This window comes from Mus pahari, chromosome 11, assembly GCF_900095145.1.
Source record: "Mus pahari chromosome 11, PAHARI_EIJ_v1.1, whole genome shotgun sequence".
Taxonomy (NCBI): domain Eukaryota; kingdom Metazoa; phylum Chordata; class Mammalia; order Rodentia; family Muridae; genus Mus; species Mus pahari.
This window is the reverse complement of record NC_034600.1, coordinates 24,129,202-24,153,437: the sequence shown is the minus strand read 5'-3', so window position 1 is coordinate 24,153,437 and position 24,236 is coordinate 24,129,202. Positions and strand designations below refer to the sequence as shown.

The following is a 24,236-nucleotide window of genomic DNA, read 5'->3' as shown; positions in this document are numbered from 1 at the left end:
CCTCCACAGTGAGGCTGCCAGGAGCCCAGGAACCCAGGAACCATGCTCCAGGCCCCAGGCTAGCTATCTGAGCTTATGCTTACCCAGCAAGAAAAGCATCCTTGAATCCCGCTGAGCTAATTAAGCTGTTGACTTGATTTGCAGTGCCATCACTATTCATCAATGAACTCTGCATCTATAATAGAACGAACACATGCTGCAATGCAGAATAATAACTCCCTTTGTAAGAGAAATGTATGCAAATTTTAATAAAATAGAACATTCTCTGAAGTATATTTAACTTGAATCATTAGTCAGGATTTATGAACATTTTGTGCCACTTTTACTCGCTCTGTCAGAATAGGTACCACCTAACTCAGGAAACTAATAGTGAGCTTATGTGTAATGTAAATCTGAATGTCTCCACCACATATTAGCAACATAAAGGAGCTAATTACACATATATTATCACAGAGACAGACCTGCCTCTCCAAGAACATGAAGAATATAGAGATTCTTCTAGTGTAAAGGGAATTCGAGGCTCCCTCACTAAAATGATAAAGCTAAAATTTATCAAGGAAGGTCCACATATCCTCTAGGCGGTTAGTAATATTAACTCATCTATGAGGTGGTATTTCCTTACCTTCTGATGTCATGGCTATAGAAAGCCCCTTCATATACCATGATAAATATTTAGACTACTAATTACTACTTACTAACTGATATTTTCATTTTGATAGAAGACATTTTTGGTTTTGCTTTTTTTGTTGTTGTTCTTTAGCCACATTTACTGAGATATTTTGTCAGGAAGTTAGGAGTAATGGTATAAAATCAAACAACCTTTTAATAAAGTGTACTTAAGCTCTTGATTAGCACCATGATCGAGCTATTTATTTAGTTATGATATAAGGTTTCATATGACTGAACAATAATTATAGTTTCTTTCAGGTTGAAGACAGGCGTTGCTAAATAATGATCAGACAGTGCATTGCATTGGGTTTGGGAATACGAGGAGGGGTGGGATACAGGCACTTCTGCAGAACTGAAAACGCAGTAAATATGCAAACACAGCAGCCTGTTTGTGTATCTTCGGACTGCTGGGAGGTGAGCTTCAGGAATCATTATATTATTATACATTACATGATTCATGTTGTTTGGTTGGTTGCTATGTAAAGCCACTGTGTTAGTCTGAGAGCTCAGAAAAGCATGTTGTGATCTCAGTATGCTCACACGATAGTCTGACAGAGCACTGTACTGAGAGTCAGGGCCTGAGGCTGGTCCTGGCTCTACCCTTGGTTCTGCTTCCTGTTGGCTGAACTTCCTGTTGGCTACTCTCCCTGAGCTGGTTAACCCTGATTGCAGTCCTTGCATACTTCATCTATCTCAGCGGGCTTCAGTTTGCCAATCCCTGACACAGATCAATGACAGGGATGGGAGAGTCTAACCGGCTACCTTTTGGGCTTGTGAGGATCACATGAAATCAGGGACAGGAAAGAGGCTTGGCATTGCAGTATGCCACCCAAATGCAAGGCTTTAAGAGGGAAGCCTTCCTTTGGTAATTGTGTTAGCAGATTTCCAGAAAAGGTTCCCAGGAGTCAGCCAACATTTGAGAGGTGAGCTCTGGTCAGCACAGAAATGAGGAACTCTGGTATTATGATGGCGCTGTCCCAGGTGCTTCAGACATCCTCACAAGGATGCTAACAAGTTCCTCAGCTAGCAAGTGACAGGGAGAATTCAACCACAGATTTGTCATATTTAAAGGTTCAAACCCTTAGCCTCTGGGTAAGATTATTTAGGGACTCTGTGACTCTCTCTGCGGAGTCCTTGATGCTATGAGAATACTGTTTTAGAAACCCCTGAGTCCTGGGGTGGTCTCTCCTACCATCAGTGAGGAAAGCCAGTTCCCAGGAAGGATCAGCCTGTTCACAGGGCTCTGAAGTGATTCATCTTCTGTGGCGTGCACCTCCAGCTGGCATTTACATAAGTCATTTTAGCACAGTTGGATACTTCAATCAGCAAAAATCTGAAAACCTTGAGACCCAGTAGCCATCTCACATAGGGAATTGCGTTGTCATCTCGTAAGCGTAGTTATAGAGGGAGGGGAAGGACAAGGTATTGTCCATAGAGGGCCGTCATGGCGCTGGGAGCTGTACTTGTTCTTCCTGAACTCTCAGTGACTCTGTGAGGTAAGCAATGCTTTCTGTTAAATCAGAACCACAAAGCTTATGTGAGTTGGCACTTTATCAAACTATGCACTGTGAGTTTGGGGTTAGAATTCAAACCTAGGTCTGTTCTATTCATTCCATTAGTTTTCAAACTGTCTTTACAGACACTCAGCTACCAGAGCCATCAGCCTGGCAACTGGGAGTTACTGAGTATCTCTAGTTTCCTTTGTCCCATGGAGAACAGATATCAAAAGATAATATATCAGCATTCACATCTCCTTTACTTGATCTTTTTCTTTTGCTTGATCATCATGGGGCCCTCAGAACTATAAAAGAGGGGCCCATTTGCTTCATGAATGATTCCAAACAAATCCCTCAGTCAAAGCCAGAGAGATCAATCGCAGCTCCGGTTTTAGAGAAGACAATGGCCATCCACCAATTTTTGCCAAAGCCAAAGTGGAATTTATTGAGGCATTAAGCTAGTCATTGCTTTGGTCAATCTAGGCTTTGTCAATGTGTTTTTATTCTGTTGCAAGAAACTATCTGAGGGTCTAGATAATCAGAAATTTGCTGCAGTGTTAGAACTGTATGGAAATCCTTTGTCTCAGGGTGGATCTAGACCAGCAAGTTTAAAACCAAGGAGAGCTCCACACGTTGAGCCATGGAGAGTCTAGAGCTGTGTTGGAGATGGAGCTGATTTCCAGTTAGGTACTTGAAGGCCTGGCATGGCAGGAAGTGCAATGTCCAGCCCATAGCTCAGACCTGACTTTCCAAGTCTGGATTCCTGCTGAGTTTGACAATAGATAATCTTCTGAAGCAAGCAGAATTTTCTTGGCTGTAGACTCCTGCCATGCTTATCTGCCAAGTCTATTGCTGAGCTCCCATATCAGAGCCATCTCTTTTCCATAGAAGCCTCAGTGTTTCATATCCATTTGGCTTCACCAGCCTCTGAAATAACTCATCTTTAATCTCAGAGACTCAGGATAGCGAGCGTCTCTTGTTTCTCTCATCTAAGAATCCAAGAGGCAAGGGAAGTTCTGCTCTTTGAAAGTGTCCACATATCTCAGATCTCCCAATGAAACATCATTTCAGAGTCTGGTGTTTTGAAATTCTGTAAAATACTATTTATTATATATATTATATACAGCTTAAACTTTATGATGCCAGCTATGGAAAACTAGTCATCTGGCATAATCAATAAATAAAAAAACCACAGGTTTTTTTTTTTTTTAAAATCACCTCTACTTAATAATTCCCACTTTTTTCTGTTGCATTAGAACCTCATTTGACGTCATGCACAAGAGCCAATGGTTACAATGGTGTGGTCCCTTGGAAAGACTGTGCTGAGTGTTGTCTGAGTCCCTCCATTTGTTGACCCCTTAAAGGGATTTGTAGATACAGCTATAGCCCCGGTGTCTGAGGCAGTGTCTGGCACTGCAGTTAGATCGGTTTAAGGATAATCTCAAAATAATAAACTGAATGAAGTGAATGAGTTCACTTTAGTGTTTAGATGCTGAACAGGAGAAGAGTCTAAGTTGTTAGTAGAAAACTTTCCTGTGGATCACTGATAGAGAAAAACATGTAGAATCCCATTTACCCACTGGTTACATAACCTCTACATATGTTCCAAGTCTGAAGAGAATTAGTTTAGAGGTCCTTGAAGAAGACTAGAGTAGACGAAAGGTGGCGTGTTTCCCATGTGGTTGTTTACCAGAGCCTGGATCATAAAGTGGGTAAGGATTGGAACTCATCTGTAGACATTATCAAAGATCTGTTAATGAGCAAGAATGGATGGGATGAGTCAATCTCCTCTGGTCTTTGCCCATTTCAAGTCATATATAACCAGCTGAAATCAGCAGCAAAAGAGAAGGAACTGTAACTATATACGTCTCCATTTTTTCTCACCCTATATACTTGTTGAGGGAGAGCCTTAAAAACGCTGGAGTGCTTTAGGAAGAAGAATCGAAATGAAGAAAGGAGAGAAAAGAATGAGTACTATCAAATCACGCCCATGCCCAAGCCCACACCCACACCTACGCATGCTCACAAACATACCCACGCCCATGCCCAAACCCAGGGCCACGCATGCGTACACACTCTTGTACTCCTGGAGGAAGGGCACTGGTTCATTGATTATGCTTAGGCTGGACATGCTCATTTCAGCAGCCAGAGTGAAATTATCCATCAGAGGGCTTGCATTCCTTCTCCCAGTGTGATGACCTCTTAGATATTCTACTTTAAGACTAACAGTGATGGTGATGGTGCTGGTGCTGGTTGGATTCTCTGGGTTGGGGTGGAATGGAATGAGCCAGCCTACTGCACCCCACACAGAGTCTGAAATAGCGGAGCAAAGGAGCTTTTTCATAATTCTTCTAAAAAAAAATTTTTTTTTTAAATGTGGGCACCAAAGCATGGTCCCAGCTAGTCACCCCTGTTGGGACTGGAGGTGTGGAGGTGGGTGGGAATGACGGTCCCTGGCTTGTGTGCCAGATGGAGGGTCTTCTAGTCAGCTTCTTCCTGTTTTTCTTTGAAGGCTTTCCCCAGGTCGGGTGGGCTCAAAACACTTTCAAAATTTCTTCACCACTCTACTGTTTCGTCAGCTGCTCTGTCTCTCCTCTGCAGAGAGAAGTCAGCAGAAGTGTGGGTGGAGGAGGAAAACCGAGAGAAATATAGTACAGGGATCAGCTGTGTGGGCCGTGCAGAGAAGTTGTGCATTGAATGACAAATCTGAGAGACGCAATACTCCACAAATTAGCTGCGAGTGAGCTTCCTGTCCCTGCCTCTGCCTCTGCCTTCGACCGTGGTGTCAGGAGATCCTCTCTGGGCCACACCTTGGAGGGTGAGCATCCTTAGGAGGGTTTGCTTGGGTGCTGGGTCCGTGGATCCACGCCAGCTGGAGAGCAGGAACAGAGTTGCCACTCACAGTCAGGTGCTCCAGCTGGTACCCCTGCTGTTCTGTCCTTACCAGCAACCAGGAGGAACCCCAGAATCTCTAGCTTTGAAAACTTTCTTAAGCTTGCAGGTAGATAGGTGGTGATTGACCATCAGTCAACAGCAAGTATTTTGACCTTCTCTGTAGCCGGTAGGTAAAGGAGACAAAAACTGCTCCGGACTTGCTTTACAGGGCCCCAGGAGGATCACTAAGAGGCTGAGCCCAAATTCACTGAGTGATTAGGAGGTAACAGGTTGTGCTTATGTGGAATTGTTTTTCTGATCCCTTTGCAGAAGCCTTTGGGAGAGGAGTAACGCAATGATTTCCCCCAGTGTTCTCGGCATTTATCGTTTTCTTAAATTTTTGGTGATGAGCCTAGCCTTTATTGGCTGAGCCACGTTTAACCCAGGCATTCAGCATTTTCTGAACAAAGTCTTTCTACCTCAAAGATTACAACTTGACTAGCCATTTGATACCTCATATCCTCCTGGTTGTACAGAGAATCTCAGACAATGGGAACACAACCTGTTCTTCACTTCAGTTAAGTTATGTCTGTTTCCTGAAGGACATTCCCAGCAAAGGACCCTGACACAACAGAGCCCCTAAGACAGCTCTGTGCATACAAGGGCCAAACAATGCAAGGGGAGAAGACTATCAGAAAGGTCAGGCTGAGAACAGAACCTCGGTGGAAGATGTCAGCTTAAATGAAAACAGAGGAGAAGGGGGAGAGATTGAGAGAGAGGAGGAAGGAGATTATATAACTCATTCCTCTTTTAAAAGGAAGCACATTTCACTAAGAGAGACAATTATGTTCTGTGACATTCAGCTGTGAGATGAATTTTTCATGGAGATTTTTTTTATATAAGGGCTCTTAAGATAATAGTGGTCGTCTCTAAGAGCAATTTTACAAAAGACGCATAAACAGACCTATTAATCGTTTTCAAACAATGTCTGGATGCAGAGGTGTTAAATCACTGTTCTCAGCAGACTAGCCGAGGAGACCTCAAGTAACTGTCATAGATGACCAGAGGAGCAGTAAAGGAGAAGGAACTCAGAGGATCCAGAGAAGTTAATATTACCTGAGTCCTGGGAGCCTCTGTCGGAAATACAAACAGTATCTGTTGTTCAGGCTTTGGGGAGTAAAGGTGGAGAAAACAGAAATCCAGGATCTCCTGGACTCTTAGGCTCACATTGACTTTCTGACAGATTTAAGCCATGGGAAAGCCCAAGCCCTGTTGTTGTCAGTGGGTAGTGCCTGCGTTGTTTTTCCGCACTGTTATAAAATAATGGTGATATTTAGTAACACAGAGTCTCATAATATTCTTATTTATCAGAAGAAAAAATGGTTCTGTTAAAATTTTATTTACCAAGTCTTTTTAACTGTGGAAAATTAGGATATAAAGAATTTTCTTCTTAATCCTGATTTAACTGAGTTTTCCCCACCTTATACATTTTCTATATTTATGGCTAGTTAAGGATTTATACACAGCTTCAAATGCAAGTATGCTAGTTTGTCTTTCATGTTTGTGTTTTGTTGTTTTTGTTGTGGTTGTATTGAGAGATGGCCTCACGCTGTGTCCAAAGCTGGTTAGAATTTTCAGGAATCCTACTGCCTCAGTCTTCCAGGCGCTGAGATTACAGCCATGAGCCACCATTCTGGCTTGGTTTTATATTTAATGTTGCTTATGTTATGCAGTTTCCCTTTTCCTTCATTCCCCTCCCTATCCCATAAAAGTCAGCTGGGATACTTGCAAAATTCAGGTGCCTCGGGAACCCAGTTCAGAGGCTGTGTGAGGCTGACCCAGGCTTGGAATCCTAGCATCCTAGAGGCAGAGGCAAGAAGACTAGGAGATGGAGGTCAACATAGCTTACACAGTGAATTCAAGGCCAGCTTGGACTGCAGAGTGAGACTCTATCCAACAAAATAATTGATTAAAAAAAGTGAATTTTCAAAACTTAGCAGTTTGGACACCCAGGCAGGGTGGGAAATGCTGCCTTCCTTATTCCTCCTACAGAGTCAGCATGCACTCTGTTCACAGTTCACAGAGAGTGGCAGTGCCTGGCTGGCTGGATGCTGGTGCTGCCAACAGGCATCCAGTAAGAACCAACTGTGTTTTTAAACAACAGTTCATACTTAGCCATCTGCTGTGCGCTGTGGGGATGGCACCATCCCATGGCTGCTTCCAGGAGTGGTGGCACTGGCTTCCTCCATTCTGTTTGTACACAGGCCACCCCCTCCCCAGGACACAGCCGTACAGAGAAGAGCTTTTTCACACAATTGCCAGCCTCTCAAGTCATCTTAAGCATGGGTCCCTCCCATCATGATCAAGTCACCGGATTATCAAACGACTAGAGAAACTACTTCAAAGTGCCGAAATGCACACGTGGTTCAAGGTTCTGTAAACACGTCCAGTCGACTCGTGGACCCTTCGCTATCTAGAACTATTGCTTTAATTTTGGACCCATTATATGTGCTTATGGTGCAACTTCAAAAGACAAAAAAAAAAAAAGGAAGATAGAGAACCCTAACTTTCTTTGTATCTATTCTTTGTCTCTCAATTCCCATCCCCAAAGGTAATCACTATCAATTTGAACCTTTCATACAAAGCATCTATAATTTCCCAACAAATGTTAGCAATCCTACCTGTTTGCCTTTTCTGCACAAAGATATATGTTTATGAGTATTCATATCCACACCCATGGGACTGCCTCAATTTTTAAAAACAATTCTTCTGTATTCTATCTTCAGGGTGTTATTGAACCTAATTGACCACTTGAGAGACAGCTTTCTGTTCTCTTCTATCCCCAGCCATGCTGTGGGGAACAACACCCATGCACGTACAAGTTCACACATCTACAATGTATTTGCAGAATGAATTTCTCAAAATAGGAAGACTGGTCAAAAGGTGTGTACCTTGAATTTTGGTAGATATGACCAACTTCTTAGGGATTGTTGGGTTTATTCTCTGGTTATCAGTGCATAGGACTTCTTCACTTCACTTCTTCACAACCTTGCCAGTTAGCTGCAAAACACAACTGTAGTTTAAGCCCTTGTTCCTGTCTCTGGATTGATGCCGTTCCATATGGTTTGAGCCACATGCTTCCTTTTCCTACTATCAGCATTAGATTGTGACATTTTCCTTCTTTCCTCCTTCCTTCTCTCTCTCTCTCTCTCTCTCTCTCTCTCTCTCTCTCTCTCTCTCTCTCTCTCACTGTTTTATGTATATGAATACTTTGCCTACACATACACCCGTGTATCACCCTCATGTCTAGCGCCTGAGAAGGGCAGAAAAGGGGAAGAGGGTGCCAGATGTCTTCCAACTAGTAGTAAGACTCCATGGAAGTACTGGGAATTGAACCCAAGTCCTCTGGAAGAGCAAGCAGCCAATGCTCTTAACCACTGTTAAGACATCTTTCCAGTTGACGTTTTCTTTCTTATTCATAATGCCTCTTTTTTTTTTTTTTTAAAGGAAGTTAGCTTCCATGTGTGAGTTTGGAATCTTTTGAAACATATTTTGTCATGAATATTTTAAAATGTTAATTTAGTTGAGTTTTTCAATTTCTTTTGAAAAAACTTTCAGGGTTTTTTGGTAATATTTTAAAATGTCTTCTTTCTGAATATATGCATGTATATATTATATATATATATCCTCCCATTTTCTTAATTTTGTTTAAAAAATCTGTTTTGTCATTTGGAATTTACTTTGGTAAGAGATGCCAACCTTTTTTTTTTTTTTTTTTTTGGTTGGTTGATTTTTGAAACAGGATCTCACTATATAGTTCCTTCAGGCCTAGAACTTTCAGTATAGACCAGGCTGACCTTGAGTTTACTTCAGTCCCCCTGTTTCTGCTTCTCAAGTGCTGGGATTACAAGGTACAGGAATGTACTGCCATTCTCAGTTCTCTTTCATATGGTAACATGGCTGTCTCAAAATGAAGTTCTCATTTCTTCTTGTATCTGAACCGCTTACCTGAGAGTCTGTGCACCTGACTGCATTCCCCACCATTCCTGCCCCTCACCTGTCCCTCAGCCCACAGTGTGCCTCTGTTTAAGGACCACACTGTTTTCAGGAGCAGAGCTTTCCTCTTGAGGATCCTTGGGGAGTGGGCCCATTCGTGATATATTTGCTTCGTTTCTAGTTGATATTTTTCTTTCAGAGTTAGCTTCCTCCATCAACTGGCTCTAACAAGTGTGTTGAGTTGATTACCTTCGGGAGAATTAAGGGTTCTGTGACATCACATTTTCCTGCAGAAGAGCTGTGTGTCTCTTAGTAGCATCCACAGAAGTCCCTAACGTGGACCTCATCTGTTTTCCTCTATACTTTCCTACTTGCCACTGTTCTCTGATCTTTGGTTCCGTCTTCTGTCTGGCTGTAATTTTTTATGAGGTTTTCTAACTCTGCTTTGGTGATGTTGCAGCCTAGGGCTTCAGCATACAAGGCAAGTGTTATAGCACAGAACTCCGTTCTCAGGCCCCGCTTTCTCTCATTAGTTTCACACCTAGCTATCCTCCTGAGTCCTCTCATGGAAGAGCTGTAAGCTGCTTTCTAGATAAGTAGCTATATTTTTAACCCCACCTCTCTCATTACAGGGTTCAAGTTAGGCAGGTCTTCATAACTTAATGGCTTCTACTTGGCTGCTCTCTAATACAACAGAGGAGAAGGAGACAGTGTCTTTCATTCAGGAAACATCCCCATGGCCTGCTGAGAGACAGCAGGTCTCTTCAAAGTCTCTGCTTTATGGCTCAAGAAAAATAATCAATAATTGTCCTACTGCTGGAGAGATTAGCCGTGAGAGTTCAGGGAGCACTGCTGGGTGCAGCATCCTAAGGGCCAGCTTCAGGCTATTCAATTGTCAATTCAGTGTCATGTCAGGAGGTTCACATTGCCTCATTGTGTGCTCATGAAGCCATTTCTTCCCACAGCTCTTTGGTTCTTATAGGAGAAACCCCACACTCAAGGACCAAAGTAACACAGTTTGAGCCATTTCTTATTGTCCTTTGAATCTTGTTATTGGTTCTAGACTTTTAATCATAATCACTTCTCTTACAGGTATAACTCCACCAATACTCCCCCTGAGACCATGTCTAACTGTGTAGCACATGCTGGGACTCGAACTCAGAGTCTTCCTATCTTAGCCTTTATATTGAGATTTTAAATATGTGCCACCATGCTCAGCTAGCACCCCTTTAAATTAAGGAACAGCAATGTACTGTGGTTCCATTTGCTTTCTGGTCACTTACTGAAGTTTGCACAGCCTGGGGACCTCAATTATACTTTAATCTAGACCACATTTCGCTTGGATTCGTTGGAAGGCTGACAAGATTTTGGTTTTGAGGTACTAGAGTCGTAAGTGATGGAAGGGAGAATCTCTAAGACTGCAACTTTAAGTTTTCATTGGGTGTAGCTGTGGTGTGGTTGTGGAAGCTTTGGCAATACCTGGGTAAGGAGACGGGTCAACACACATTTGTACCTGACCTTTGACCTGGTGCTCTCTCCCTGCATACATCTGTGTGGCTGTCTGTCTCAGCGTGCTGTCAGGGTAGGATGCTGTGTTTTGACTTCAGTGCTGTATAATCTTTGTTCTTTATCCAAGCAACGGCATGTGAAGTAGAGTTAATGATATATGTGACTTTGTGGAATTCGCTCTCCTTGACAGACTTCAGAAACATTCTTGATATTTAACCACTGGGCCATTACAACATAAGATCACTGTGTTGTGTCTGATCTCTAGAGTTAATGCCTTCAGGGCCTGCCAAAGTGATAAGTGATCAATCTATAGTTATTTAATGAGCAAATGAAGTGTAAAACTCAGGTCATGCTGAGTGTGTGTATTAAAATAGTAATTTTATTGCTGATTGTTAGCTGTGTTTATTTAAAACATTTCTTGGCTGTAAACTTACATAAGATAAGCAATATATCTGCCCTAGACTAATATTCTAGATATTAGTTGGGAATTACACTCGCCACTGTAGGACGTGTATGTTCTCCAATTAACTATAGCACAGCTAGTCATTAAGGATGGCATGGCTCAATTTCACACACACACACACACACACACACACACACACACACACACACACACACTGCCCCTTTCTCATTGTAGCTAAATATACTGCTCTCCAGAGGCCTAGTCGGGTGGTAGATCCAGAAATAACAACCAGTGTCATCCGAGGAGCATGAGCCGACTGACCTTGTCCAGCCAGGCACGACCAGCAGAATTGCAGAACCAGCCTGCTCCCTAGTCCCACCCTCCTGAGGACCACATCTTGAGTTTTTCATTTGCAAACATGGGGTGGGGACAGGATTGCATTCCACATAGACACTGTTTTTGTCTTGGAGACATTCTAGGCTCCAGAAGCACTTCCTTAATCTTGACATTCAGGAGGCAGCAAACAGGAGGATTGTGAATTGGTTCAGGGCCAGCCTGAGCTATGTAGTGGTGCTCTTGTCTCTAAGGAAGCAGGCATGAGGATGCCCCTTGATCGTAGAGCACAGCCATGGGGCCTTAGGGTCACCCCACGCCCCCAACACTGAGAGCAAGCTAAAGTAGTTTGTTTTCTGAGTCCACAATGCACTTCCCCCTTTTCTGGTTCTCCATGTCATTTTCTACAACAGGTATGGAGGAGAGAATTATGTAAACATCCCCTGGGGATGGGGGTGCGTTGTTCTAATGTGTTTGCAGCACATTCATTAATCACAATAACAGATTCCTCGTCCCGGGAATGAGAGAGCACAAGGGTATCATTCTTTTCCCCGAGCGATCAGAGCATGTCTCTGCTCCAGCAGCCAGGCTAGCAGTAATTCCATCTGCAAGTAGCCCAGCTTGTAACTCTGCAGGCCACTCCCCATGTAGTCTGAAGGAGAGAGGCCTATGGGCGTGTAGCCTCACTCAAGGCCAGACTATCACACAGAAAGAAGCCCAAACCCATCCAGCTCATGGGAAGGCCAGAGAGCTCCACCTCCAAATCCTGACAGTTCTCTTGACACATTTGGACTGTTACAGGCCATATGTAGACTGTGGTCTTTAAGGTACCAGTACCTGCATTTTCGCTTTCATTTAAATGGGCAATTTAGGAATAACAGCAGTTTTGAAGACTTTGGGGGAGGCAGCAATTAGAATTCTCTTCTCTTGCCAAGATTAAGTTTCTTTGAAGAGCTGTAGCTTTTGTCAGCTGTCTAGATGTTGGCTTGTGCAGGTATAAAGATGTTATAGAGCACCCTCAGGTGAGATAATTGAAGTCCTTTGTGTTGGAAATTGACTTGCCATTGTCTTACTCCAAAACTGCACTGAACCCAAATCAGTTAAAAAAAAAACCAATGTGTTCTTGGGGCTCTCTCATTAACCACAAGATCACTATTATTCTAGCATTCTTTTTTTTTTTTTTTTTTTCTGAGTTTTTTTCAAAATGATGTTTGGTTTTGTCTTGAAGAATATTCTAGAAGACCTATACTGAACTAAAGATGGTTGGAAATAGAAACAATTTAGTGAAGTAATTTTAATGGACAGTGGTGATTTTTTTTTTTTTTTAAAGAATCTGTCTTGCTAAGTCCACTGATTAGAAAAGAAAATAAGTAGCCGGGCGTGGTGGCGCACGCCTTTAATCCCAGCACTTGGGAGGCAGAGGCAGGTGGATTTCTGAGTTCGAGGCCAGCCTGGTCTACAGAGTGAGTTCCAGGACAGCCAGGGCTATACAGAGAAACCTTGTCTCGAAAAACCAAAAAAAAAAAAAAAAAAAAAAAAAAGAAAATAAGTTACCTGTTGGTAATGAAAGACGTGGTTTCCCTACAGAAGTGGTCTTATTCACACAACATAATGCTCAGACTTATGTTCCCTTTGTATTTAGATCTTTCTCTGGAATTAAAGGACTCCAGCTCAAAGTTAACCTCCCTCCCAACGACAATTACTTCTTCTATGTGAGAGCCACCAATGCCTCTGGGACAAGCGAGCAGAGCGAAGCTGCCCTTATCTCCACCAGAGGTAACTTTCTGCTTTGTGCAGAGCCAGGATGTCTGGGCATTCCTGTTCCCTCTCTTCTGACATTCAGAGGAGACACCTAACACAACTGCAGAAAGTTGCAGCCTGCCGTTGGGGAGGACTAGTCATAACCCAGCATCAACCTGCCATTGGGGAGAGCTTGTCATGACTCAGTATCAACCTGCCTTTGGGGAGGGCTAGTCATGACCCAGCATCAACCTGCCTTTGGGGAGGGCTAGTCATGACCCAGCATCAGCCTGCCGTTGGGGAGGACTAGACATGACCCAGCATCAGCCTGCCATTGGGGAGAGCTTGTCATGACTCAGCATCAGCCTGCCATTGGGGAGGGCTAGTCATGACCCAGCATCAAGACGTCTCTTTTATTTCTATTCTTCATATGTTTCCAAGCTTTGCTGCGCTTAACAACTTGTCAGGGTGCTTAAAACACTTATGCCCTGGCCTCACCCCAGAGGATTGGACTTATTTGCTCTGGAGATGGGCTGGAACATGCGTGGGCTTAGAAATCTGCCCAGGTGCTTTGCGATTCGCCCACAATGCACTCTAATGTTTGGGTGTGGGATATCCGTAATGATTTTCTCATTCTGTTATCCTTTGAACTCCGTGACAAGCTTCCAGTTTTGTTCTACTTATCCGAGTTTGTGCTAATTAGTGTTTGTCAAATGAATGAACAAACGAATAAATCAAATAAGTTCTAAAACAGTTAAGTGACATTTGGGGGAAAATCCCCAGAAAATAATAACAAAAAAAAAAAATCATTCGGCTGTTTTCAGTTATGAGGATTGAGAAGTGGGAAGGTGGCAGTTAGGTTGCCTTTACCTTAGACCCACAGATGGCACAAAATTGAGGGGGCAGGGCACGTTAATTTACCATGCTGTTCCCTGTTTGAGATGTTGGTTGGTCTGCCTATCTGGGAGGGTTTCTCCATCTCAGAACACTGCCTGCATATTCCATCACTGGACCCTCTACAGGCTATTCTAATATTCCAATTTTAAATCACACTTGGATCTTAGGGTGTCTTGTCCAAGTAGACATTCAGATTCAGTTTGTCCAGGAAGGGTCTGCCATTTCCAGGTGATGTGGACGCTACAAAGAGCATACTTTGCCTAGCTTAGAATCCAGCTCTGTGGGCCCCGCCTACAGCAGCAGGTGGGCGTGGCCAGTCCAGGTCCTCCGCAAATTCTTGCTCATGAATGGCGGTTCGGTTGTGCATGGGGAGTACAAAATGTATGGATTGACCTAGTGCTTGGCACTGTGACAGTGTTGTCACCTTCTTTTCTTAACTATCATAGGAACTAGATTCCTCTTATTGAGAGAAACAGCTCACCCAGCTCTCCAGATCTCCGCGAACGGGACGGTGATCAGCTTCTCTGAGAGGAGACGGCTGACAGAGTAAGTAGAAGGAAGCACAGTTGGCCGGATGCTCAGCACTAGAGGGTCAGTTTCCCCAGTGCCTTATCAGCCGAGTGCATCCTTGGTCTAATGAGCTTGCTCAGCTACGGGCTGCATAAATATGTGTGCAGCAGGCACTGTTCACCATGAGGTCGCGAGTGGCACAGGCAGCCCACAACTTGGAGCAAGTGTCAATATTTTTATGAGAACCACAAGTGCAGATGGTTTGGGTTGAAACACTGGCTGCTTTAAGATATTATCTCTGGCTCAGTGAAAAAACAGAATCCAGAAATGATTCTGTTGTCTCAGTAGCAACCCAGGTATCGACGACTTGGAGAGGAGTAGGGTGGTTTATTGAGTTCTTACTCCTGGTCACCGAAGCCTGCCCTCCAGAAGCTTCTACAAAAGGAGCAACACCAAAGACAACAGGAACCAAACGCTTGGAGTGGGTGGGTCCCTGAGTGGGTGGGTCCCTGCCTGGCAATTTGCCTTTTCTCTTGCTCTCTCACTCTCGCTCTCTTGCTCTCCCTGTCTCTGTCTTTGTCTATCTTTCTCCGTCCTCCCACCCACTTCTCTCTCAGCTATTTTGAGGGTTTACATGGCCAAATGGGAGAAAGTATGGGCAGAGACACTGATATGCGCAGGTGTAGGCTGGCGGCAGGCACAGCCGTGACACATTCACTCCAGTCCCTGGGAACTTGCATGCACTCTGGTCCAATCATGATGCTCGACTGTCCACTGCCACATTTAGGTATTACTTGTTTCTGGAAATGGTCAAGTCTTCCGTGGACCCCAGAACCTCTGATCTGTATCTATGAAGCTGTTTACCCACCATTTAATTGCTGAACTGCAGCCCCGTCTTATGTCACTTTGAATTCCCAGAATCTAGCATGGGGATTGAAATGCTATAGATGCTAAAAATACTTCCACTCGTGGATTGCAAAAATAAGTTTAAAAAAAAATTGAAGAATAGATGGGGTGGGGCTGGAGAGATGTTCAGTAGTTAAGAGAACCCGCTGCTCTTATAGAAGACCTGAGTTAGGTTTCCAGCACCCATATTGGGCAGCTCACAACTGCCTGCAACTCCAGCTCCTAGGGAATTGATGCCCCCTTTTGGCCTCATAGGCACCTGTACTTGTGTTCAATCAGACACATAACAACACATACACATAATTTAAAAATAAATCTTAAAAAATAGAAAGAAATGTGCTTGGGATCCTCAGTGGAAGAGTTAGAGAAAGGACTGAAGGATCTGAAGGGGTTTGCAATCCCATAGGAAGAACAACAATATCAACCAACCAGACACCCCAGAGCTCCCAGGAACTAAACCACCAACCAAAGAGTACACATGGAGGGACCCATGACTCCAGATGCATATGTAGCAGAGGATGGCCTTATCTGGCATCAATGGGAGGGAAGCCCCTTGGGAGGCTTGATGCCCCAGAATAGGGGAATGCCAGGGCACTGAGACAGGAGTGGGTGGGTGGGTAGGGGGCACCCTCATAGAGGCAGGGGAGAAGTGGGAGGAGATAGGGGGTTTGTAGAGGGGAAACTGGGAAGGGGGAATAACATTTGAAATGTCAATAAATAAAATAACCAATAAAAAGTGGAAAAAAATCTTTAAAAAAAAACAAATGGGATTTCTTTTAAAAAAAGAATATTAAAAAGTAGACTGAAGTTGCAAGAATTCACAGATACTATCTGATGGAAACTGGGATGTACTCTATAGAACTTTGTTTGTTTATTATTAGTATGAAAGTTAGCTCATAAATATCAGGAAGCCTGGCTTTGTTCCAGGGAGTGAAACTTGTTAGTTGAACCTCTCCGAGATGAAGTTATTGGGTAAAGACATAGGGCAAGTGAAATACATTTCCTTGCATTAACCATTTTTGATCTATTCAAGGGTAGAGTGTGCTGACTGAATATTAACGCTAAGAAGTTAAAAAGTCCTCCTTGCTGGCTCAGCCGTTTTCCAGCAAAACTAAGCAACCCATAAGCCAGATCGGTTGTCCACGGTTGGAAGTGGCTGGGCTCATTTCACTGTGCTCTCTATCAAAAATAGCTACAGCCAGGCTGGAGGAGGCCTCGAACTCACCTTCCAGAGGCCTCTCCAGTCAGGAAGACTGTGGCGCACCTCCCCCAGAGCCACTGGTCATCATGCTCTGTTCTGTACTCTGAGATGACCTTGCCAGCTGTCGTGACATTTAAAAGCTGTGTCCCACGGGGCCTCTGTCACAAGGAAGGTCAGCGCATATTGGAACTCAGTTCTAGGAGGTTTGAGAGACTGAACTTGATTGTGCACACCTGTAATCTCAGCGTGTGGGTGGCTGAGGCAGGTGGATTACTTGGTTTGAGATGAACCCGAGCTGTATAGTGAGCCCGTGAGTGAATATACAAACTGAAACGTTTTGGAGATTCCATTTTTATTTTTGCAGTTTTTGAAAGAAGAGAACTTTGTAAGCCATCTTACGTTCTTTCTATTTCTCTGAGAGCAGAGGTTATAGTGTTTCTTTAACTTCCTTCCTGTCTTTTTGCCAGTCATTTCCTGGTCCCCAGACCCCTTAAGAGACACAGTGCCTCATATGCACGTGCTATAAGTCAGTGGGCATATGTCAAATGGATGCTGGAGGTCGGTGAATCCTGGGGCAATCTGGCCAGGGTTAGGAGCATAAAGAACAGATGGAGTCTTTAACCACCCAGCAGCAGGTTATGAAGATGGACCCCTGCCTAAAGGGCATATAAGGTTGATGTTTATGAGGTAAAGGCTAGCAGTTCCTGTGATAAGCTTCATCTGGTTCACTCTACTTGCAGGATCCCCTCAGTGCTGGGTGAGGAGCTGCCTGCCTGCGGCCAGCATTACTGGGAAACCACCGTCGCAGACAGTCCAGCCTATCGACTCGGCATCTGCTCCAGCTCAGCTGTGAGGGCTGGTGCCCTGGGACAAGGGGAGACCTCATGGTACATGCACTGCTCTGAGCCACAGAGGTAAGCTGGAGCCCTGCCTCTCTTAACTCAATCCAAAAATCAGTTACCGTGTCTAGGCAGGGACCTCTGAGGGACTTAATGAACAGCTCCCCATATCCCTGCCCAAGATCCAAACTAAGCAAGGCACGAACCATAAAGGTGTGGTGGTTAGGACATGACTCTGATTACCACATAAACTAGATAGATAAGAGGATGTCGTATATTCAACCTCACTACCACACAGACTTAGCCACCCAAGCCATGGCATGTGCTTGGGAGAGGCAGAGAAAGGTGTATGACCTCTCACCAGCCTCGACAAAGAGACAGGGCGAGGAAGAGTCAGGTGGGCCCTTTTCCCTCCTCCACACATCCCAGGAGAGAAATACCACAGTGAGGCTCAGAGAGCTCCCTCTGCAGAGAAGGAATTGCAGGAGTGTGTGTGTGAGAGAGAGAGGTGGCTTTCCAACTGACCAGCATCTGCTTATAACAGAAGCCGACAAACCGTAGCATGCGGGCCAAGCCTGATCCCATGCTTGCTTTTCTGTAAAGCTTTAGTAGAAAGCAGTCATGGTCATTTATTTATGTATGATCTATGACTACTTTTGCACTGACAATGGCAGATTGGAGAGAGACTGAATAGCTGTCACGTGCCAAGGTGTTTTGTATCTTTATAGGTAAGTTTGCCATCGTGGTCTCCATTATTCATTGTTTGGTAGGTGAAAGTTCACAGCCAGTGCTCAGGTGACCATGCTATGGTCTCAGCATGCCTAAGGTATGGTCTGATTTTTGTCCTGCCTTTGTCTTTGATTCTGCCCGCTACTGGCTCCTCTCCGTGAGTTGGTTAGCCCCTGGAGCAATTCTTTATGCAATCTCGTTCAGGGCTGTGGCCTGGGCCGCTACCTTTTGGGGTTGTAGGATCATGTAAAATCAGAGATGAGGAAGAGCTTTGGCATTGTAATATGTCTCCTAAGTGGCAGACATTATTCAAATGCACGGCTTTAAAAGAGAAGTCATCCTTCAGTGCTCCCGAGAGCTCTCAGCAGAGGCCCCCAGCCTGAGCATCTCATGTCTTCAGCTACACGGTTCTCCCCACGTCCCACCTGACAGTTTGATTCTCTGAGACGGTTCATGATAATGCCATCTCCAAGTGCAGTTTAAAGTTGCATTTCATCAAGTCAGAGCAATTATGATTAATTGATATTCAGTGCTGAGTTATGCTTAAGGACTCAGTCCTGCCCAGAGTTTAAAATCATTTAAACCTAGAGTTTACAGTTGGCAAATTATGGGAGCCCAATATCGGTATTAATTTCATTTTAAACGTTCTTTAAGGCTAGGCAGATGGTTCATTGGGTGAACAGGCTTGCCATGCAAGCCTGGCCAACTCAATTCCAACTCTGGAATTGGAGAGAACCAATTGCCAAAGCTCTGCTCTGGTCTCCAGTGTGAACACTGGCACACATGGGCAGGAACCATGAATTCCTAGAATTCACTTTGTAGAAAACAGAATTGTGACAAGTCCTCCCCACAGCTTTGGTTATTGGTTCTTTCAGTGTGAGTTTCTGAGAGACGAATATACACAGCATAGCCGTGTGGTCACAGGGCAGAGAGCAGCCTCGGCACCTTTATTTCACCGTCCGATGGTGCCACACGAGGCACTTGTGGCCTTTAGGGTACTGGAGAGTGGCACAACATGCCTGCCTGTGGTTCTCAGTTTTCTAGTTCAGTGACATAAACCAGCTTTATGACTTTGGATTGAACCTAAGTGTGAAGATGGTCTTCGGAGACACCAGGGGTTGCATTCTTGGGCCTTCCTAACTTTGCTGTACCGGTTCAAGGCCACTCACATCCTTTTCCAGTCAGGCTGTCTGTGTCTAAGCTGCCTCCCCTGCCATACCTAGAGAGTGCTTTTAATATTATTGTATCCCATGCTCTCCTTTCTGCTAAAAGCAATCCACAAATAGTGGATTCAGAACTCAGGGTGGAGGGGCAGTCACAGGACCCAGGAAAGAAGGGAAACCAAAAAGTAGTGACCGGGCTAGGAGCAGAGGAGCCCAGAGAAAAGTTGTCTTCAGTGTAAAAAAAAAAAAAAAAAAAGGATCCGGCTCCACTGGAACCAGCTTGAGTTCAGGGTGATGGGAGCCCCAGGCAGTTTGAGGGTCACAGCCAAGGGCAGGCTTCTGAATGGTTCTTGTTTGAATAGAGGAGAGCAGTTCCAAATAGGAACAGCTGACAACTGGTCATGGGGTGGGTTGGGGCCACGCCCAAGCAAAACTAAAGAAAACCAACTCCAGCATAGGAATACTTCATTTCAGCTCATGGCTTCTTTCCCTGGTTTCTTGGCCTTTGTGACCATTAGACCGCAGTGGTGACAAGGCACAGCAGAGGAAGACAGCTTGCCTCCTCAAGGCTGGTGAGCAAAAGGAAAGAGGGGGGAATCGTGGCCTCACTACCCACTTCAAAGAGAGTCTTCCTTAGTGGCCTGACTCCCTTCCTAAGGAATCCACCATCTCCCGTTGCTCAGGCAGGGACCAGGGCCATAGCATGTGGGCCTGAGGGGGCCATGGCCTGTGATAACCACGTGACTTCAACTTAAGAGTTCCATGGGGAGTGGGGTGCTAGGAAGGAAATGGCAGAAGCAGGGATGTATTCCAGGTCCCGTGGGACTAATGGAGTCAAGACTTTAAGGGTCTTTCCCTCTCGTCTCCACTATGGGGATTGCCTTGGGTCTGACTGGTGATTGGCCTTTGGGGGATAGGGACTTTTAAAGCCACAGGTGAAGGGCATCAGCTCATTGGGTCATTCCGACCCGGGTAGACCAGTGGTACTCAACCTGTGGCTCATGGCCCCTTTGGGGAGTCAAACAACCCTTTCATTGGAAAACACAGATGTTTACAATAAGATTCATAGCAGCAGTGAAATTATAGTTACTATGTAGCGATGGAAATAATTTTGTGATTCAGGGGGAGGTGCCACCACAACATGAGGAATTGTATTAAAGGGTCATGGCATTAGGACAGTTGAGAGCCACTGCTTTAGACCTGTGTTGTGCAATAGAATCTTCTACAATAATAGAAAAATGGGGCCTTTACAGCTTTCCTTGCACTGTGGCTGGTAAGGCTGAAAGCCTGAATTTTATACATTGTTAAATGTTCATTTTCATTTAAATGGCTGTGGTCCATATTTGGGACTCTATTCAAACAAGAATCACTCAGAATACCAAGTCTTTTTTTTTTCTTTAGGGTTTTCAAGACAGGGTTTCTCTGTATAGCCCTGGCTGTCCTGGAACTCACTCAGTAGACCAGGCTGGTCTTGAACTCAGAAATCTGCCTGTGCCTCTGCCTCCCAAGTGCTGGGATTAAAGGCGTGCGCCACCACTGCCTGGTTTTAGAATCCCAAGTCTTAATCTGTGTGCTCCTGAAACTGCTGGGCCTGGGGTTTCTGCTACCTTGAATACATTGCTCCAATACATGGTCAGTGCCCCACGTCCTGTCCATCCCACCCTATGGGCAGTGCCCCATGTCCTCTCCATCCCACCCTATGGTCAGTGCCCCACGTCCTCTCCATCCCGCCCTATGGTCAGTGCCCCACGTCCTGTCCATCCCGCCCTATGGTCAGTGCTCCATGTCCTCGTCATCCCGCCCTATGGTCAGTGCCGCATGTCCTCTCCATCCCCCCTATGGGCAGTGCCCCATGTCCTCTCCATCCTGCCCTATGGGCAGTGCTCTGGGCAGTACCCCATGTCCTCTCCAGCCCACCCTATGGGCAGTGCTCCATGTCCTCTCCATCCCGCCCTATGGTCAGTGCCCCATGTCCTCTCCATCCCGCCCTATGGTCAGTGCCCCACATCCTGTCCATCCGGCCCTACGGTCAGTGCTCCATGTCCTCGCCATCCTGCCCTATGGGCAGTGCTCTGGGCAGTACCCCATGTCCTCTCCAGCCCACCAAGCAGACAGGGATTACTCTCTCCCACATCCATGCCTATTCTGCTGCCTCATTCTGTCCCTGCTTCTCTCTCTGTTGAGCTGTTCCTTCCTCTTCCCACCCACTCCTGTCCTGCCCATTCCTGATGGCCTTGTGAGCTTTTCTGTCCCCGCACCCTCAGAGGGTCCAGATAGGTACACAGACATGCCCATGTATCATGTGTGAATGTATTTGTATTGGACAAAGACACTGAAGGCAACCTAGTCCAGCTGTAAGGCTGCTGAAAACTTAGAGATAAAATGGAAAACTTGGACTGGGCAAGGGGGGACTTATTCAAAGCTTGAAGTTAGCAAAAACTAATGGCATTGTTCTTGAACTTCATAAAGGCCCTTATGTAAGTTACCTATAAATCTTTAAAACTGTAAAATTAATACGTTGTATGGAAAGCAAGCCCACAGTACTGTTTAAATACATGGCAGCCTCAAAGGAGTTTTATTCAAAAGAATGACACACCATGAATGCGGCAGTTAAAACATGTGGGCAGCTGGGAAAGAATTAGAATGTGGAGAAAAATCACAAGGGAGGCACATGCTGGTTATTCTGGGACTGCCCCCTGAGATGGAAGGAGCAGAACTATTAAAGCTCACCTCTGCGGGGACGGGCCACACACTTCAGCATCTGGAAGGACTCCAGCAAAAGTGCTTAGGACATTAGTACGACTCATTACTGTGAACTGAACTGACCAAGTGAGACCTTTCCTAGTGATTTTTTTTTTCTTATGAAATCCTAAGGACTTCCAAAGAGTTTAAAAACTGAAATTTCCATTCCGTTTCATTTCAGATACACATTTTTCTACAGTGGCATTGTGAGCGAGGTGCACGCCACCGAGCGTCCAGCCAGAGTGGGCATTCTGCTGGACTACACCAACCAGAGACTTCTGTTTATAAACGCCGAGAGTGGACAGCTGCTCTTCATCGTGAGGCACAGGTTCAGTGAGGGCGTGCATCCTGCCTTTGCTCTGGAGAAGCCCGGGAGATGTACTCTGCATCTGGGCGTAGAGCCCCCGGATTCTGCCAGGCACAAGTGAAGCTGGGCATTCAGAGTTTATCAGAGTAGGAGTAAGAGTTGGGGTACAGACCCGCCATTCTGTCTCTCGGGCAATGTGTATTATTTAGATAGTCTCCCACACACCTGCACTGATGTGCAGTCAGTCAGCATGTGAGCAGAGCCAGGGACCCCGTGCCTCATGGAGCAGTGTGTGAGTGGAGGGGTGGAAACACAGCCTTCACCCTTGGTTCACAGTTGGAGCTGTTTCCTAAATTCAAAGGATTTACACGTGACCTGAACCAAACCGGAGAAAAGAACTTGTGTCTGCTCTATCGGTCAAACAAATTCCCCGGTGGCTAAGTCAGAGAGGAGGGAGATGTGTCCCTGGCACACCTCTTACAAAGGGACATCGACTTCTTGCACAAGAAATGTCACCTTACTTCACTAGAGGATAATGAACCCTAGTCATTAGAGAAAGTGTTTTAGCTGATCTAAATTTACAATGAATTCTTTTATTATCACATGTGCTGTAGGATGTAAGCCTCTCTTCTCTGGAAGTTTAAATGTAGAAAAGCACTAAATATCAGAGATTTCCATTTTGTTAAATAAATGGCTAGCATCTTATAAAATAAAATCTATTGTGTGAACTTATTGTTCATAACTTATCGGCATGTCATCTCTGGCCCAGGACACAGTGGAGAGAAAACCCTGTCACATTCCAGAGGGCAATGTGACTATTGACTCTCACTAGACAGTTTCACATACAGGCTCCCAGAGGGCAATGCGACTATTGACTCTCACTAGACAGTTTCGCTTACAGGCTCCCAGTCCATACACCCATACGTTGTCCGTAAAGTTATCATCAGGAGCTGTGCATCTCTTTTTATAAAAAATATGCTTATTTACTTTTTAGGTATTGTACTGAAAATTCCTTAAAGTATGTATGCAAATTTGATGAATCTAGAAGGCGCGCTGATTGGTGTTCTTTCAGTGATGGGAGCATCTTAATCATATTTAAGATTTTCTGTTAGTAATCTCTCCTTCCTTCCTCCCTCCCTCCTTTTTTATTTATTTTTTAAACAGTAGGATCTCATTATGTGGTCCTGGCTAGTGTGGAAGTCACTATGGAGACCAGGCTGGCCTCATACACAGAGATCTGCCTGCCTCTGCCTTCTGAGGACTGGGATTAGAAGCATGCACCTCCATGCTTGGCAGTTCAGTTATTTTCTTTACTTGAGAAATAACATCGTACTTTTTGGGTTACATTTTAAAGTATGTTTTTTTTAATAGCTAGGAAGTCTGATCTGGATCTGCCCTGGCCCTGTAGAGCCCCTTGACAAACCCTCATCCCCTTCCTTTCAAATTACAGCAGCTGTTGGCAAGATGGGTCTTGGTGAAAGTGGAGGAAGGCCCTGTTCCCTGTGGTAAATGGAATTTTCACTTTTCACCCAAGACTCAAAAGTGTTTGCCTTGGATTCTGATTGCTGGGCCACCATGGTTTTTTGTTTTTGTTTTTTCAAACTCCTTTTCAACGAGGTTGTAATTAAAGACAATACCAGTATAAGCTTAAAGACAATACCAATATAAGCAATCACATGGATTTTAGAATTTGTCTGCTTAGATTTCTCCAGATGCAGAACTACACCTTAACATTGCCTGTTCATAGAGAAGGTGATTCCAAGAAAGGGCAATCAAGGAACTGGGCAAAGTGAGATGGATGCTCTGGTGGGGAACAGTCAGGGTCGCTTCAGTTTGATTTCCCTCTAGAAGCCACATGGAGCGTGGCAGAGGTGGGCATGTCACAAACTTCAGGGGGCGGGGAGGGCTTCCTGAAAGGCACT

The 24,236-nt window shown here is 44.8% G+C and overlaps 1 protein-coding gene across 1 annotated transcript in view; it reads left to right on the top strand.

Moving 5' to 3' along the window:
* Positions 1-23,020, top strand: part of Cmya5 (cardiomyopathy associated 5) — a 101,961-nt gene extending 78,941 nt beyond the window's left edge. Inside the window, exons 11-14 of the mRNA XM_029544179.1 lie at positions 12,923-13,056; positions 14,364-14,463; positions 17,275-17,448; positions 22,189-23,020. Coding sequence (XP_029400039.1) covers positions 12,923-13,056; positions 14,364-14,463; positions 17,275-17,448; positions 22,189-22,435 — 655 coding nt within the window. The 3' untranslated portion in view covers positions 22,436-23,020. The remainder of the gene's footprint in view (positions 1-12,922; positions 13,057-14,363; positions 14,464-17,274; positions 17,449-22,188) is intronic.
* Positions 23,021-24,236: the final 1,216 nt, after the last annotated feature.